The sequence below is a fragment of the Alligator mississippiensis genome, chromosome 9, assembly GCF_030867095.1.
Source record: "Alligator mississippiensis isolate rAllMis1 chromosome 9, rAllMis1, whole genome shotgun sequence".
Lineage (NCBI taxonomy): Eukaryota > Metazoa > Chordata > Crocodylia > Alligatoridae > Alligator > Alligator mississippiensis.
In genome coordinates, this window is record NC_081832.1 from 24,205,662 (window position 1) to 24,219,952 (window position 14,291).

Genomic DNA, 14,291 nt, shown 5'->3' on the forward strand with positions numbered 1-14,291 from the left:
AAACCCATGGCAGCACTTTAGTTGAGGATCAGTAGTCTAGGCTTGGTCCTTTTGAGGTTCTGCAGTGTACTCAGAGCTGAACTGTTGACAGACCAACATTCTCATCGAAGGTGGGATCCAAGGGTTATAAAAAAAAACAATTCAGAGATTTGGGATAAAGTAATTTCTAAGTTATGGCTGTGACCAAATCATTCATATTCTAAAACAAACCTGGAATAACATGATTACTTCACTGAGTTAACAATGGCAAAATTGTTCATGTAAGTGAACCGTTTCCAAGCAGACTTGCTAAGTAGAAGGTTTCAAACCAGCTTAAAAGGAAAGAAGAGAAGACAAATTCAATTTAATTTCAGACATAATTTTCATACCAGCAAGGAATGATGACAGGAAGACCAGCTCTTTAAGTACTTTTATAAAAGTATTTGACTTACTGAGATACTGTTACAGTTACCTGAGTATTTCAAATTACAGTTCAAGGAAAATTCAACAATAGAATTTCAGTACAGTATTTTACAATCCAGTGCTGCTGATCCCTGTTCATGTACTAGTTCGCTAGAGCACATATACATAAACTAAGGTTCTGAAAGAAAATGAAGAGACATCATATAAAAGGGGCTGGAGATACCAATATGGTGGATGGAATTTAAATTACAAATCCAGTGCAGAAAGTAGGAAAAACATGAATCAAGAGGAAGGAGGAATACCATAGTTTACTTTTTCAATATAATAAAAATATCAGTAAGTTGCTCACAAATTTAAATTTATTTTTTTTTTTACAGAAGCAAATGGATACATTAAAAATATATAAAATTTCATAGCAAATTTAAAGTAATGACTTATTTACTGCAAGTTTCATTAATATTTTAATATTTCCTGAGCAACTAAAAAAAATAAGGCCTTTTCCGATTGGATCAGTTGGTATTCCTGAACACACCAGAGGCAGAATATCAGATCACAGGCTGCTATTCATCTTAAGAAATTCAGATACATATTCAAGAATCTCTTTTGTAAATTGTACTGGGAGTCCAAAGTCAGTATGGCTTATCACCTGGCACACCACTTTGTGGGCTTATTCCCATCTCCCCCAGTTCCCCACAAAGAGCAGAAGAGTGCACCAATTACTCATATTATTTCCTTTTTATTTCAACATAACATGCTGTAAAAAATTAACAGATGTTAGCATTGACAATGCTTACAAAGCAAAATGTGTTTTAAAAGCAATTTTTAATTTGGATTTCAGAAATATTGCTAATTTAACATTTAGAATAAACCTATTTTTAAATGTTAACATTCTGGCCAAAGGTTCAATATTTCACTTTACAAATTTATTTGTCAGTAAAGTATTTTCTATTTGCAATATTTGCACATGACTTCTGGTGTTTGGGATATCCAGCCCCCTTTTCCCCCACTCTAATACAGCAGTGAAGACATATAAACATGCCATTTAAATTAAAGGAAGAAATGGAATAAGTGGAATCCCAGATTGCAAAAATATATACAAGCATTTACCTTTTTTCTGAACTAAACATTTCAACCATAAAAATATTTAACAGCCGCACCCTATAGAACTAGGGCTATGGCTATTTCAATTATAACTATTCTTTATTTTAAAAATATAGGGCAGAAAGCCTTTTGGGTGATATTTGTACATTAACAATATTTCTAGGTCCCTACATTAATCATGAAACTTTATGTAGAACATAAACTATATTCCATAGCTTAATCTTGCATTATTTTTATTAATTTAATTTTCTCTCTCCTGTAAATATGTTAGATGACTAGACTTCATTATAAGAATTATCAACAGAAAGTAACTTCATTATAAGAATTATCAACAGAAAATATTTATAAGGCGTTTTTTCTTTCTACATAAGACATATGTTGCAAAATAGCCATCAGATGTTTTGGTAGTTGGCGGATATACCTCCAGGTAAGACAATGATGTCAGATCTTTTGTCACCCACCAATAAAATGAGAGAAGTGGGTCATTTCTGTAAAATCAACAATTCTTTTACAGGCGTTTCTTAGAATATCTTAGGTAAAACACTCAGGGATCTAATTATTCTCCCTTACAAGCACACACTGAGGGAGATTTGATCCCTTTACATGATCTGGGACAGAAAAACCTCACAGTAAATCAAGTTATAAAACATTAGTGTTCTGGCTCTCTAGCCCTGGATCAACCTTTCCTTCTTGGGGTTTAGATGGTAGGGATAACAGGAATGAAACATATTTTCTCCCAAGATGGAAGTTCAGACTTACAGTTCCCCATTTGTCCAGTTCCAGCTCTAATATTAGAAGCTTCTCAAATGGCTTCTATTGCTAGTCTTACACTGCAAGATATTCATTAGCATGAACTATTGCCATTTCAAGTGCCATCTCTCTTTCTATAGATCCTATTGGAATTTAATAATCTGAAGGGAGGGAAAGACAAAGGAGAAAGTTTACCATACCCAGAAAGTGCATTCTTTCCAAAAGGGGAAGTACAACGTAAAATGCCAGATAATTCAAATACTAGTGAATTATAAGTGGAAGTAAAAGATGCATGAGTCCAAATCAGAGTAAGTAAACACTAGAACAGTTACTATTTAAAGGCAGCTCAGGGATGAGTTAGCCTGAAGTTAGTTTAAACGTCTTGAGAATTGTTGAATTTCTGGATACAGGAACATACAGAAAGAAGTCTAATCAGGGCCAAAACCTTCTAAATTGTGACAGTCTGTAAGCCAAGTATTGCACGTCATTTTTCCACCAAAATGTTAAATGACAGAAATTTGAGGCTGTTTTATAGCCACATTTTAGAATCCAACTGCACTGCTATACTTCTTCCTGACACCAGATAAAACCTTACAAGAAACCATATGATTGCAAAACTTAACAGTAACATCAAGTCTACTTCCCATTAATACAATTTGACAGGAAACAGCAATCTACTAACAGGACTCTAATCAGTGCGTTTCCTTGCAATCCCAGGTGGTCCTGTGTTTTGCAAGATGTGTGTTAAAGTACCACAGTGTTAATGTTGCACATGAAGTTGTGTTTGTGCATGCCTGCATATGCATGTATTACACAGAAAAGTATTAAAATTGTTTTGAGATGGGAGAGGGCACACAAAATGTACCAATAAACTTTGGCAGGCATAAAAATATGCTAGAATTAATAGGACATTTTAAGAACAAAAAAAGATATGCCCTGACTTGTGCCATAGTTCTACATCTTCTTAACAATGGTTTGAATCAAATCGGACATGAGCAAACTCCAGCATGGGAAAAACAGGCCAATCTTGAACTAGAAACGAGCATAAGTAATGGAATCTGCTTAAAGTAAGTACCCAGAGGCTGATTACAAGCTGGCTCTAATAACACTGGTGTAAAGCGGCTTATGAGAATGCTGCAGCATTGCAGCTACCAATGGACTTCCCAGTGCATCAGTAGCAAAAAATGCTACTCAAAAGGAAAGACAGACTAGTTTTAAAAAACTGTCATTAAGGACACATTCCAATTAATGCACCATGAAATAAAGCAGTGCTCAGAGCTGTTTTAAATCTCTAGTTAGGTCAGATTTCATTTGCAGCCGTATCATTTGCAGGTTTGATTTCTGGAAGTGCCCAGTGGAAATCCAGAAGTAATGGGGATAAAATCTGAGAAAACATCCATTTACTTACACATGAGTAATTGTTTAAATAAATCCAGGTCAAGTCTACTTTACAATGGGTGTGCAACAAGCAGGACATGAAGAATGCAAATCGCACATTGACATAGCATTCTTCAAGGTGCAAATTCACACAGGTGGTTACTCTTGCCCAAAACCTTCTGTTTCTTCAATTGCAAACAATAATTTTTCTTTCATCTGTTCATAACTCTTATAAGGTGGCAGATCCAAGCGGTTGAAACTGAAAATAAAAAATAGTTTGAGTACTAGGATGGGAATATAAAACCCCCGAAATCCCACAAACCAAACATGACTGTTCCATTGTTCCATTAACAGCTGAGCCATGGATATAAATGAACAAACATACAGGATATTTTTAACACCCTACAATCCAGAGTGGAAATGATACTGAGTTAACAGGCATTTATTTTGTAGTGAGATGGAAGAAAACCCCTAAAATATACTTTTCATTGCATCTGACTTACCAGACTGTTGCCTGTGAAAGTTTACACCTTTCTGAATCAGTCTCTAAGGCCAGGTACAGATGTTACACTTTTACCGGTAAAAGTGACTGGAAACTAGTCTATACCCATAACAGAAGAGAAGTTTGGCACACAGACTGGTTTAGAAATGGCAGAACCTGGTCTAAGATTTGCATCTCCCAAACTCACTGTGCGTGTTGTTCTGTTGCTTACAGGAAAACATGCAACTTAGATAGATTCCACCTTGGGCTTTTTGAATGCATATACCTATCCTAAGATGCTATCCTGCCTTTCCTTCTGCTTCATTTCAGACTAACACAGCTAACTACCTCTCTCTGAAAATTAACTGAAAGCCAGGGGTCTGCACATCGTCGAAAGATGACTAGGGAATATTAGTCGTTTTTTGGGTGCAAAACTTGACACACTTTATAAGAGCCTTATTTCCTACAGTTACAGTGGAGTTGACTACCAAATAAGATTCCCAATTTAAAGTATCCAATGTTGGCTACTCTATATTAGTCATTTTTGAAAATGTAATCTCTGAATATTTTGCACTAGTTCAAAATTACTTATTTTAAAACTAGATGCCCCAGGGTCAATGACCACACTGCTTTTTCAAGAAATGTTCTTACACAAGACAGCTGGCTGGGAGCTAAAATTAAGGCCTTGTTTATGGGAAGTCCAGTGGTAGGGGAAAGACCTGCTGTACAACAAAATACTTGGAATCAGAATTGCAGCTATTCATACTTTCTGATTATCCTCAGCCCTTTTGTCTCATATTTTATTGCGACTAATGTGCCTGTATCTCTACTCATAGCATGAAAAGTCTTCTCAGTGTATGCATTAGGCCTGTGCGAAGCGGCAAGTATTTGCTTTGGATTCGACCAATTTGGAGGACAGTGATTCAATTCAGAGATTCGAATCACTGTCCCGATTTGAAGTGGCCGAATCAGATCTGAAAGATTTGGTTGCTGCTCTGGAGATTTGGCCATAGACTAAAGAGGCAGCTGACACAGCTGCTACTTGCTGGTACATCTGTTGGGGTTGGGGGAAGGAAGGGGCGTGGGGGAGGGAGGGATTGGGGCTGGGACAAGCTACCCAGCCGGGGCGAGGGGGGGGCTTGTTACTGGGGCAGGGGGGTGTGAGATGCAGACATGGCAGTGCTCAGAGCGGAGGCTCTGCCCTGCTGCCACCTGCCAAGCCAGGGTGGGATGCAGGTACAGCTCGCTCCAGGCGAAGTGGGGCAAGTGGCAGCAGTGCATAGCCCCCACTCCCAACACCTGTGTACCCCTGCACTGGCTGGCAAGTGGTGGCAGGGCAAAGTCCCCAGTCCCAGTGCTGATGTGGGCACGGCAGTGCTGGGAATGGGGGCTATGCCCTGCTGGGCAAGCACAACAGGGCAGAGACCCTGCTTCCAGCTCTGCTGTGCCTGCATCAGTGCTGGGAGCGGGGACTCCGCCCTGTCGCTGCTTGCCAGCTGGCATGGAGAGGCCAGGCACTGCCACTGCTTGCCAGCCGGTGCAAAAGGGTGCAGGATGCAGGTGCCTCAGCTCTGGGAGTGGGGGCTCTGTCCTACCACGACTTATCCAGCCAGGGTGGCAGGCTGTGGGTGCGGCAGCACTGGCTATGTCCTCCTGTCACTTGCCCCCTTCTGCCCAGAGTGAGCCCCTACTCTGAGCACCCCCTGCTTCCCTCCCCAGCTCGGCAGCTTGTCCCAACCCCAGCCCCAATCCCTCCCTCCCCCATGCCCCTTTTTTCCCTCCTCCCCCAACTCCAAGAGATTTATCAGCTGGAGGCAGCTGTTTCAGCTGCCTGTTTAGTCTATGGCCAGATTGCCAAATCTTTTCTGAATTGATTCAGATGCTTCAAATCGATTCAGAGCTTTTAACTGGTCTCCTGATTCGATTTGGATTCGGAGATTCAGTCCCCTAATTGGGCCAAATTGCCTCCGAATCAAATCGCCTACCAAAGCTTTGCACAGCCCTAGTATGCATCACTTGTTCCTTCTCTTGATGACCTCTGATGAATGACATACAACATAATTTCTGGCATCTTTCCATGTCTATCCAGATGTGCCAAGCTCCATACTATCAACTGAGACAACCACAGTGTTTATCTAGCTGCAGAAGGGAACTAATTAGGATTGTCTGATGCTCACCAGTTTCCTCTTAGTTCCACACACAACACACTTCTGCAGCATGCAGTGTTTGCTACTGCTAGTAAGGAAAACCACTGTGGGAGACAACTTCAGAAATGCATACCATAAAAAAACAAGCGAGTCCTAATGCTGATTCCTTACCCCATGGAGGTCTAAAATATAGCCTGTGCACCAGATCCGCCCATGGAGCCACATCATTTGGCCCATGGCACTTGAGTGGATCTATATGCCATGTGTATCAGACTAGGCCTGTGTGCAGGCCCTGGGACCCAGGCTGCACATGGCACCGACTCCAAGACCTGCATTGTACACACATGGGGCCAGTCTGGGACCTATATGCCCTTCTCCACATGTTGGACTCGGTGCCAGTGGTGCCTGCTTTGGCTGGTTCAGGATGTCAACTGCATGCAGTGCCTGCTCCAGCTGGTCTGGGGTGGCTGCTACATGCAACATGGGTCTCACAGTGGCTGTGGGATCTGGCATGTGGGGATGCAAGGTGTGGGGAGCAGCTCTGTTAAAATGTTATAAGTAGAGTAGTGGTTGTGGTTGCAAAGGATTATTAGAAACAATAATAATCTAACAGGTACCCACCAAGTATGACTTCTAGGTAACCAGTTTTCTTTTCCAACTTTTTCAACACAGAACTTTTGGGGTCCATTGCTCCCTGTAATAAAAATCAAGCATTTTAAAAAAAGTGTTCATTAATACTTGTAGTTGGCATAAGAATGTGTAGGTTATATCTTACTTTTCTTAAGATGTCAGATAATTAATATATCAAATATAAAGCATCTCAGTAAGACAGGATTATCTTTAGGGGACAACAGAAGAATAGACATCAGCCTCCAATTACTCAGTTCTATCCAGATCAACTACCTACATGGTAAAATACACAAACTAAAAGAAACACACTTGAAGGAGGTATAACAGCACTAGAGACTGATAATATGTTTTTTTCCAGACTTGTAATTTAATTATAAGAGGAATTTATGAGACTAGCTAAAGTAAATATATTTTGTACAATTCATGATAAAAGAAGCTGGTCATAAATAATCAAACAGTACTTCTTTCATTTTAAAATATTAGATAATATATTAGAAGGATTCTTCTGCATACCCATGAGGTCAGCAAATCCTCCAACTGGTAATCTGCACGTGCCAGTGACAAACTGCAATAGTCTCATTCTCTTCTCATTGTCAATTTCTTTTACAAACTGTAAGAAGATGCATATGAAACAGATATAGGTACATATTCTATACACATAATATTTTCAAAAAGAGCATCAATTATTATACATTAACAAATTAATTACAATACTGTGAAAAGCTTCCACGGAAGTAATAATTTATACTTTACACGCTACTTTTAATGTATTTGACAGCAACTCATGAAATTGGAACATTATCATTTCCACTTAAGAGATTTCATAGACATTAGGGGCTGGAAGGGACCTCGTGAGATTGAGTCCAGCCCCCCTGCCATAGGCAGCAAGTCTACTGAGATCAAATGATCCCAGCAAAATACGCATTCAAACACCTTTTGAATGAGTCCAGAGTAGGTGCTTGCACCACCTCTGGGGGGAGTCTGTTCCAGACCCACGACACGGACTGTAAAAGAAGTTTTTTCTTATGTCCAGTCTAAATCAGCCTTCCAGGCATTTGTGGCTGTTAGACCTTGTTATCCCTTGGGGAGCCCTGGTGAACAACTGTTCTCCCAGGTCCTGATGCACCCCCCTTATATACTTGTAGGCTGCCACCAAGTCCCCCACTGAACCTTCTCTTCTCCAGGCTGAAGAGTCCCAAGTCCCTTAGCCTCTCCTCATAAGGCTTGCCCTTTGATCAGATGAGAGGAGTAGGGGGTGGAGGCTAGGTAGCATGGGTATGTAGGTGACTTTGAAGCCATTAATTTCCATTTAATACAATAATGCAATCATCTCCACTTGGAATAATATACACTTGATATTCTTTGATCACTGGCTGAAAAACCTGGGCATCTATTGTTATAACAGGAATGTAGTCTCCCTTGGAATATACTTTCACTGCGGTGGCTGTATTAATAATGGGAGATGAAGAGAATGCAAAGTAATTTTGTTAACTGGAAGATTATATTCTGGCTGGATAATTAAGCAGCGGTATATAACTCCAATAGCCAACAACCTTGTTTTCCAAGGCCATGGGAATTATAAGGGAATACATATTGTGCAGGGTCTTAAGAAACATGATGGCTATTGAGTTCTGCTTCTTCAGTTGGTATACAAATATTATTCCTTAAAGCATCGTTTTACATTTCTCTTGGAGACACTTAAGGTTGAAAATGATTTCCTGATAAGCTGAATATTCAGTCTTAACATTTATAACTTGTTTCAAACACTGGAAGTCATAGCATTGTCAGCTTCGCAAGGAGTGGCTATGATGGATAAAACAAGCAACTGGACTAGTTTAAAATGTTATTCTTCTAAGGCCAGAATAGTCAAACAGCTATTGATATTGAATACTAGCCACACAATGATACTAAAGGCAGACAGGTGAGTGACCTCAAGCATTAAGACAGATGGCTCCAGAAAATGTGAACTGCCAAATTAAAAAGCAAGCCATCAATAATGGGGGTAGTATATTGGGGCAAATAAAAATTCTTTATAGCTTTTAACATGGACATTAACTTTGGTTTGAAGGGTTGGCACTGAATGATTTGTTTGGCTGGATGCCACCTAGCAACTGCTACTGGACTCTGGTAGAATTGTGCAGTCTTTACAAGAAGAATATTTAAGTCTGCTTTTTGGCTGTGAATTTAGTGGAAGGCTTTTAAATTTCCTGGGTGTCGTGGGATTGTGGCATGCAATGACAAAGATGGCTTGGATCAGTTCTAATAAACTTTACAGGGAGAGGAGGTTTTGGGTTGTTGTCCAATCCTACTCCTTGTGTTAGCATTGGTTTCAACTGGTGTGGTGATTACTTGTCACAACCTCTGGATGAATGAAATAATTGATCAAAAATGGTAGCTTATGCTCAGGGTAACATCTATGATTGACCTATGTGGCAAAGATTGCACGTCCTGTTAACTGAAGGTGGTTAGGCATTTTTCTTGTAAAATTCTCTGGGCACATGTCAATACCTGATCTGGCAGCCACTCTAGCCAGCCTGGTGCCTGTGGTGCTGATCCTGGAGTGGCTAGAACAGGTACCACATGCAGTGTAGTCTAACCAGAGCAGCAACTGTGCGCAATGGCTGCCCAGAACGTGCAGCATCTGGTGCTCAACCCAGCTACCCTACGACTGTGCAACAAGTGGTGCCTGCTTCAACCAATCTGGAACCTGCACTGCATACATTGTGTGCTGTGTTGGTCCTATACCAGCTGGAAAGGGTGTTGCTTGCACTGTGTCCTAGAGCAGTCTCCATGTGCAGCACAGTCTGACTGCGGTGGCCACTACATGCAGTGCAGCTGCCACTCTGGCCAGACTTGGTCACATATGGCACTCATTCCAGCTGCCCCAGGGTCCGTTCATGTTGCGGGTGCCAGACCAGCTTGAGTGGCTGCTGGATCAGGTATGCTGGGGGAGGGTGGAGAGGAGTCCATGGGCCAGATCCAGTCCACAGACTGGTCCCATGCCACACCTTCATGCTGTGTTCTGTGTGGGTCAGATCAGACCCAGGAGTAGTGATGCGGCTGGATGGCAGGGCTCCACGGGGCTGTGTGTGACACCTCCACACTAAAAGAACTTCTTTGCCTTAACCCACATTCAAAATGCCTAGTAAAGTGCAGTAGAAGTACAGCAGTAACACAGGTGTTTTGCAATTTTGATTTCTGCTCATGAAGCTGTTTTACATTTTAAAGTAAAGCAGAATTCAAATACAAACCTGCCAAAACCACACAATCTGCCTGCTTGTCCTGGTGTAATGCCGGTAGATGGTATGTCTTTGCCAGTCATTCAAGTCAATCTCTTGCATTCCACATAAAAGCACCTTTTTATGGGGGGGGAATAAACATAAATGCATAAGGTATTATTTTATTTCTATGGTTTTCACATTTGATAGCAAAGGATGCCAATTGTGCTGAACTTGGAAATACCAAATATGACTATATATTCACTTTTTATGTGAACCTCAAGTCTATAACACAGCTACAAAGAAGTATGTAATGTAAATGCCCTGTGGTAGACCACTGCTGTCTCCTATGTACGTACCATTTTATTTTTCTTTATTAATAAAGGAAATAGAAAATTCTTTAGATATCACCAATTCTCAGATCAAGTCAGCTGTGTTAGACACTAACCTCATCTACACTTGATTTTTTTATGGCTAGCTAAACCATTTTATATATTTGTTTCACTATCTGCATTGTCAGGCTACCCACATTCCTTAAATGAAATTAACTTGACCTGCTAAGGTTTTTCTTTTTACATAACTTATTTATACAATAAGAGGCTAGAGAGGGCCTTTGAGAACATATGGGGAATGTGTTAAATAAAGGCTGTGTACACACATTCGAATAATCTTGGATAACTCACCCATGTTTGTTCTCCTAGTAGAAAAAACCAACCCAGAACCCTGTGTACAGACATTCAAATGCTGAGGCCCTGAAGAGTGAATAGTTTGCAGTGATGACACTGTGCAAGCAGAGGAAGGCCCTGTGCACACAACTCTGCATGCTCTGCAGGATCCCTTGCAGATGGCAGTAGTGCAGAGGGTGGCCCTGATTGGCTACCCCAGACTTCCCATGATCAGCCGGCGTTTCTCTGCAGCACGTCAGGATTATGAAGGGGGTGTCTTCTGGTCCTGCCAGCCACAGCAAAGTCCTGCGAGCAGTGCACATCTCCCTGGGGTGAGGGATGTTAGAGGACCATGTTCTCTTTTGAGAGAAGCCAGGCATTTACAGATATTTACTCTTCTAGGAGAAACTCTTCTCAGATGATTTAACTTTGGCTGTTCCCAGGTTATTTTTCTTTTGGAGTGGCCATTTTTTATTCTAAGAGAAAAATCCTGAACATCTGCACACTCATGGATTCTCTTGCGAGAGCAGCAACTCTCCCAAGAGAAAATCGAATGTCTGTATGAGGCCAAAACGTTTAACAAAACATTTTCCCACCATCAGTTACTTCAACCATCACTGAGTGTTATTCTATAAAATGGTAACTAGACATTTGCATTTTGTTAAACTTGATATCAACTGTGCCCACGAGTACCCCCAAAAATCCCTCACCTCTAGCTCCTTAGCATCAAAGTACTGCAAGTACTGTTGTGGAAGTATTTCATTGAAGCCTTCAAAGAAAGCTTGTGTCTGTTCTTCAACACCTCGGGAAAGTCTCCATTCTGCTACTAGTCTGGAAAAGGAAAATAAAAGGTGATGAGTCATTTATATGGTTCCATGCTGCCCTAATCCACATTTCTTTTGTTAGCCTATTTTGTGATGAAGACTTATAAGCTATGTTAAAGAATAGTATGGAAAGTTCTGGGGACAAAACACCATTGTAATCTGTAACCTTATTTCAATTCAGTGCAAATCAGTATTAAAGTGAAAGTTAAAACCAACAGTTTCTGGCCACCCTGCTAAAAAGATGTAAAGGAGCTAAAAGAAGGCAGTATCTATCCAGTGCTTACACTGAAGAATGCACAGCAGTCCCTCTGTATTTGGAAAAAAAAAACAAAAACAGCTGAATATTTAATATTCTCCCCAGAAATCTTAGCCATTAACCATGAACAGGTAAAAAATTAGGTCAAGTTGTACTGGTGAAGATAAGTAGGACTGCTAGCTTACCAAGAAACGACTATGTCCATTTGGAAAGTTCCATATTTGTGTCTGTTAATCATGAAACTTTGCTCTGTGGCAGAAACTCCACTCTCCATAAATAAAAGGGTGAAAAGCAGGCAGGAGACCCGAAGAACCTGAACCCAGGGAGAAGCAGATATTATGCTGAATTCAAGCCTAACCTGTCAGGAGAACTGGAGTCTGAAGGAGAGATGGCTAATTTCTGACATTAATCCTAGCAACTCTGGAGACCTAAAGCAGGACACAGAGCAAGAGACAGTGGGAGTGTAGTGAAATCCAAGCTCTCCCTGGGTTGCTGGAAACTAGAAAAGAATAGGTTTTTGCAGGTCCTGTTTTTTTTCACCTCCCCCCCATATTAATACCTTTCGAAAAAGGAATGTGGTTCCTAACCAGATGTGATTTAGAATATGTATTCAGTCACACCTTTATAAGATTTAGTGATACTTATTGACAAATGTTCAATTCAATTAGATACCTTATTATAGTTCATACATACAACATCAAATGCCTCTTCAATAACTTATCTCCAGAGACAAATCACAGAAGTGATGAAAATGCCACCATACATTTGAAGAAATTCAGTTAATTCTATATTTGTCAGTAAGTACATTATGCATGTAGGGTAGTATTTCAGAAATGTCACATCTTAAAGTAGACAAGGTTCCTTGGGTGAATCTGATATCTTGTATTAGACCAACCCAAATAGTTGGAGAATAGTTATTAAGCAAGCTTTTGGGTTCAAAAACCCTTCGCCAGGCTAAGGAAGTTTCAGCAGTTGGTGTGTGCTCTTCCTGGATGGAATAAAAAGTAAAGAAGCCAGAGGCTGGGCTGGGGAGTCATGTCAGGCAGGTTATAGTGTGTCAAAAATCCAATGACTATATTTAGTTCATGATTTTTAGTATCCAGGAGGTTGATGAAATGGAGTTCATAGGCTCGTCTCTGGGAAGTGTTGTGTAAGTTGCCTTTGAGGATCAGGACTGAGATTGGAGAGAGAGTGGTTTTCTTGTGAGAAATGTGCCCCCACCGGTAATTGGGCATTTCTGTCTTTGATAGATTTACGGTGTGTGTTTATTCTGGTGCGCAGTTGTTGTTTGGTCTCTCCTACATACCAAACCTCGCTAACCTCATCACCAGAAGCAAACTTCCTCAAGCCCAGAACACACCAAAAGGATCTAGACCGTGCCATGACAGGAAATGCAAAACCTGCCAACACATCTCCACCACCCCCACCATTACTACACCCCACAACAGAGCCATCAGCATCCCAAGATCTTACAGCTGCACCTCCAGAAATGTAATATACCTCATCCAATGCACCAAATACCCTGATGGAAAACATGTAGGAGAGACCAAACAACAACTGCGCACCAGAATGAACACACACCGTAAATCTATCAAAGACAGAAATACCCAATTACCGGTGGGGGCACATTTCTCACAAGAAAACCACTCTCTCTCCAATCTCAATCCTGATCCTCAAAGGCAACTTACACAACACTTCCCAGAGACGAGCCTATGAACTCCATTTCATCAACCTCCTGGATACTAAAAATCATGAACTAAATATAGTCATTGGATTTTTGACACACTATAACCTGCCTGACATCTGACTCCCCAGCCCAGCCCCTGGCTTCTTTACTTTTTATTCCATCCAGGAAGAGCACACACCAACTGCTGAAACTTCCTTAGCCTGGCGAAGGGTTTTTGAACCTGAAAGCTTGCTTAATAACTATTCTCCAACTATTTGGGTTGGTCTAATAAAAGATATCAGATTCACCCAAGGAACCTTGTCTGCCTATGTCCTTAGACCAACACGGCTACAACCTACACCCCTGCAACATCTTAAAGTAGGCTTTTTGCACTGCTATTAAAATTGGAAGAAGAGATTTCACTTAGAAGAAATGTATTTGGCCCATAATATCCCATGTTCTCTTTTCTAATGTCATGGTAACATTTTTTAACAGAATGTCCCCTCCTAGTATGAATGGAGGAGAGTAATAAAGTCATAATTCTACATTTATGACCAGGGATCCTAGTTTTCTCTGATAAAAAAAAAAAATTCTTTGATAAAAAATTGAAAATTCTCTGATAAAACCCCCAAAATCCATGATTAAAATTAAAGGCCCCTCACTCCCTACTACAGTCTCCCCAGCTCTCCTGGTGCCCCTCTTTCGCGTATGCATCTGTGTGTGTATTCACATGTGCATGTGTTCACATGTGCATGTATACATGAGTATACATAC

The 14,291-nt window shown here is 40.7% G+C and overlaps 1 protein-coding gene across 4 annotated transcripts in view; it reads right to left on the reverse strand.

The window, feature by feature from the left end:
- Positions 1-397: 397 nt before the first annotated feature.
- The window catches only part of ITCH (itchy E3 ubiquitin protein ligase), a 162,614-nt gene continuing 148,720 nt past the window's right edge, over positions 398-14,291 (reverse strand). For 3 of the 4 annotated variants that reach the window (XM_019484673.2, XM_014609641.3, XM_019484672.2), the window contains 5 exons: positions 11,482-11,602; positions 10,140-10,244; positions 7,402-7,498; positions 6,880-6,952; positions 398-3,889 (listed from right to left, as the gene is read on the reverse strand). In XM_019484673.2, coding sequence (XP_019340218.1) covers positions 3,790-3,889; positions 6,880-6,952; positions 7,402-7,498; positions 10,140-10,244; positions 11,482-11,602 — 496 coding nt within the window. In that variant the 3' untranslated portion in view covers positions 398-3,789. Of the gene's footprint in view, positions 3,890-6,879; positions 6,953-7,401; positions 7,499-10,139; positions 10,245-11,481; positions 11,603-12,036; positions 12,165-14,291 lie in introns of those variants that run through there. The other variant, XM_059733245.1, reaches the window with a different exon arrangement.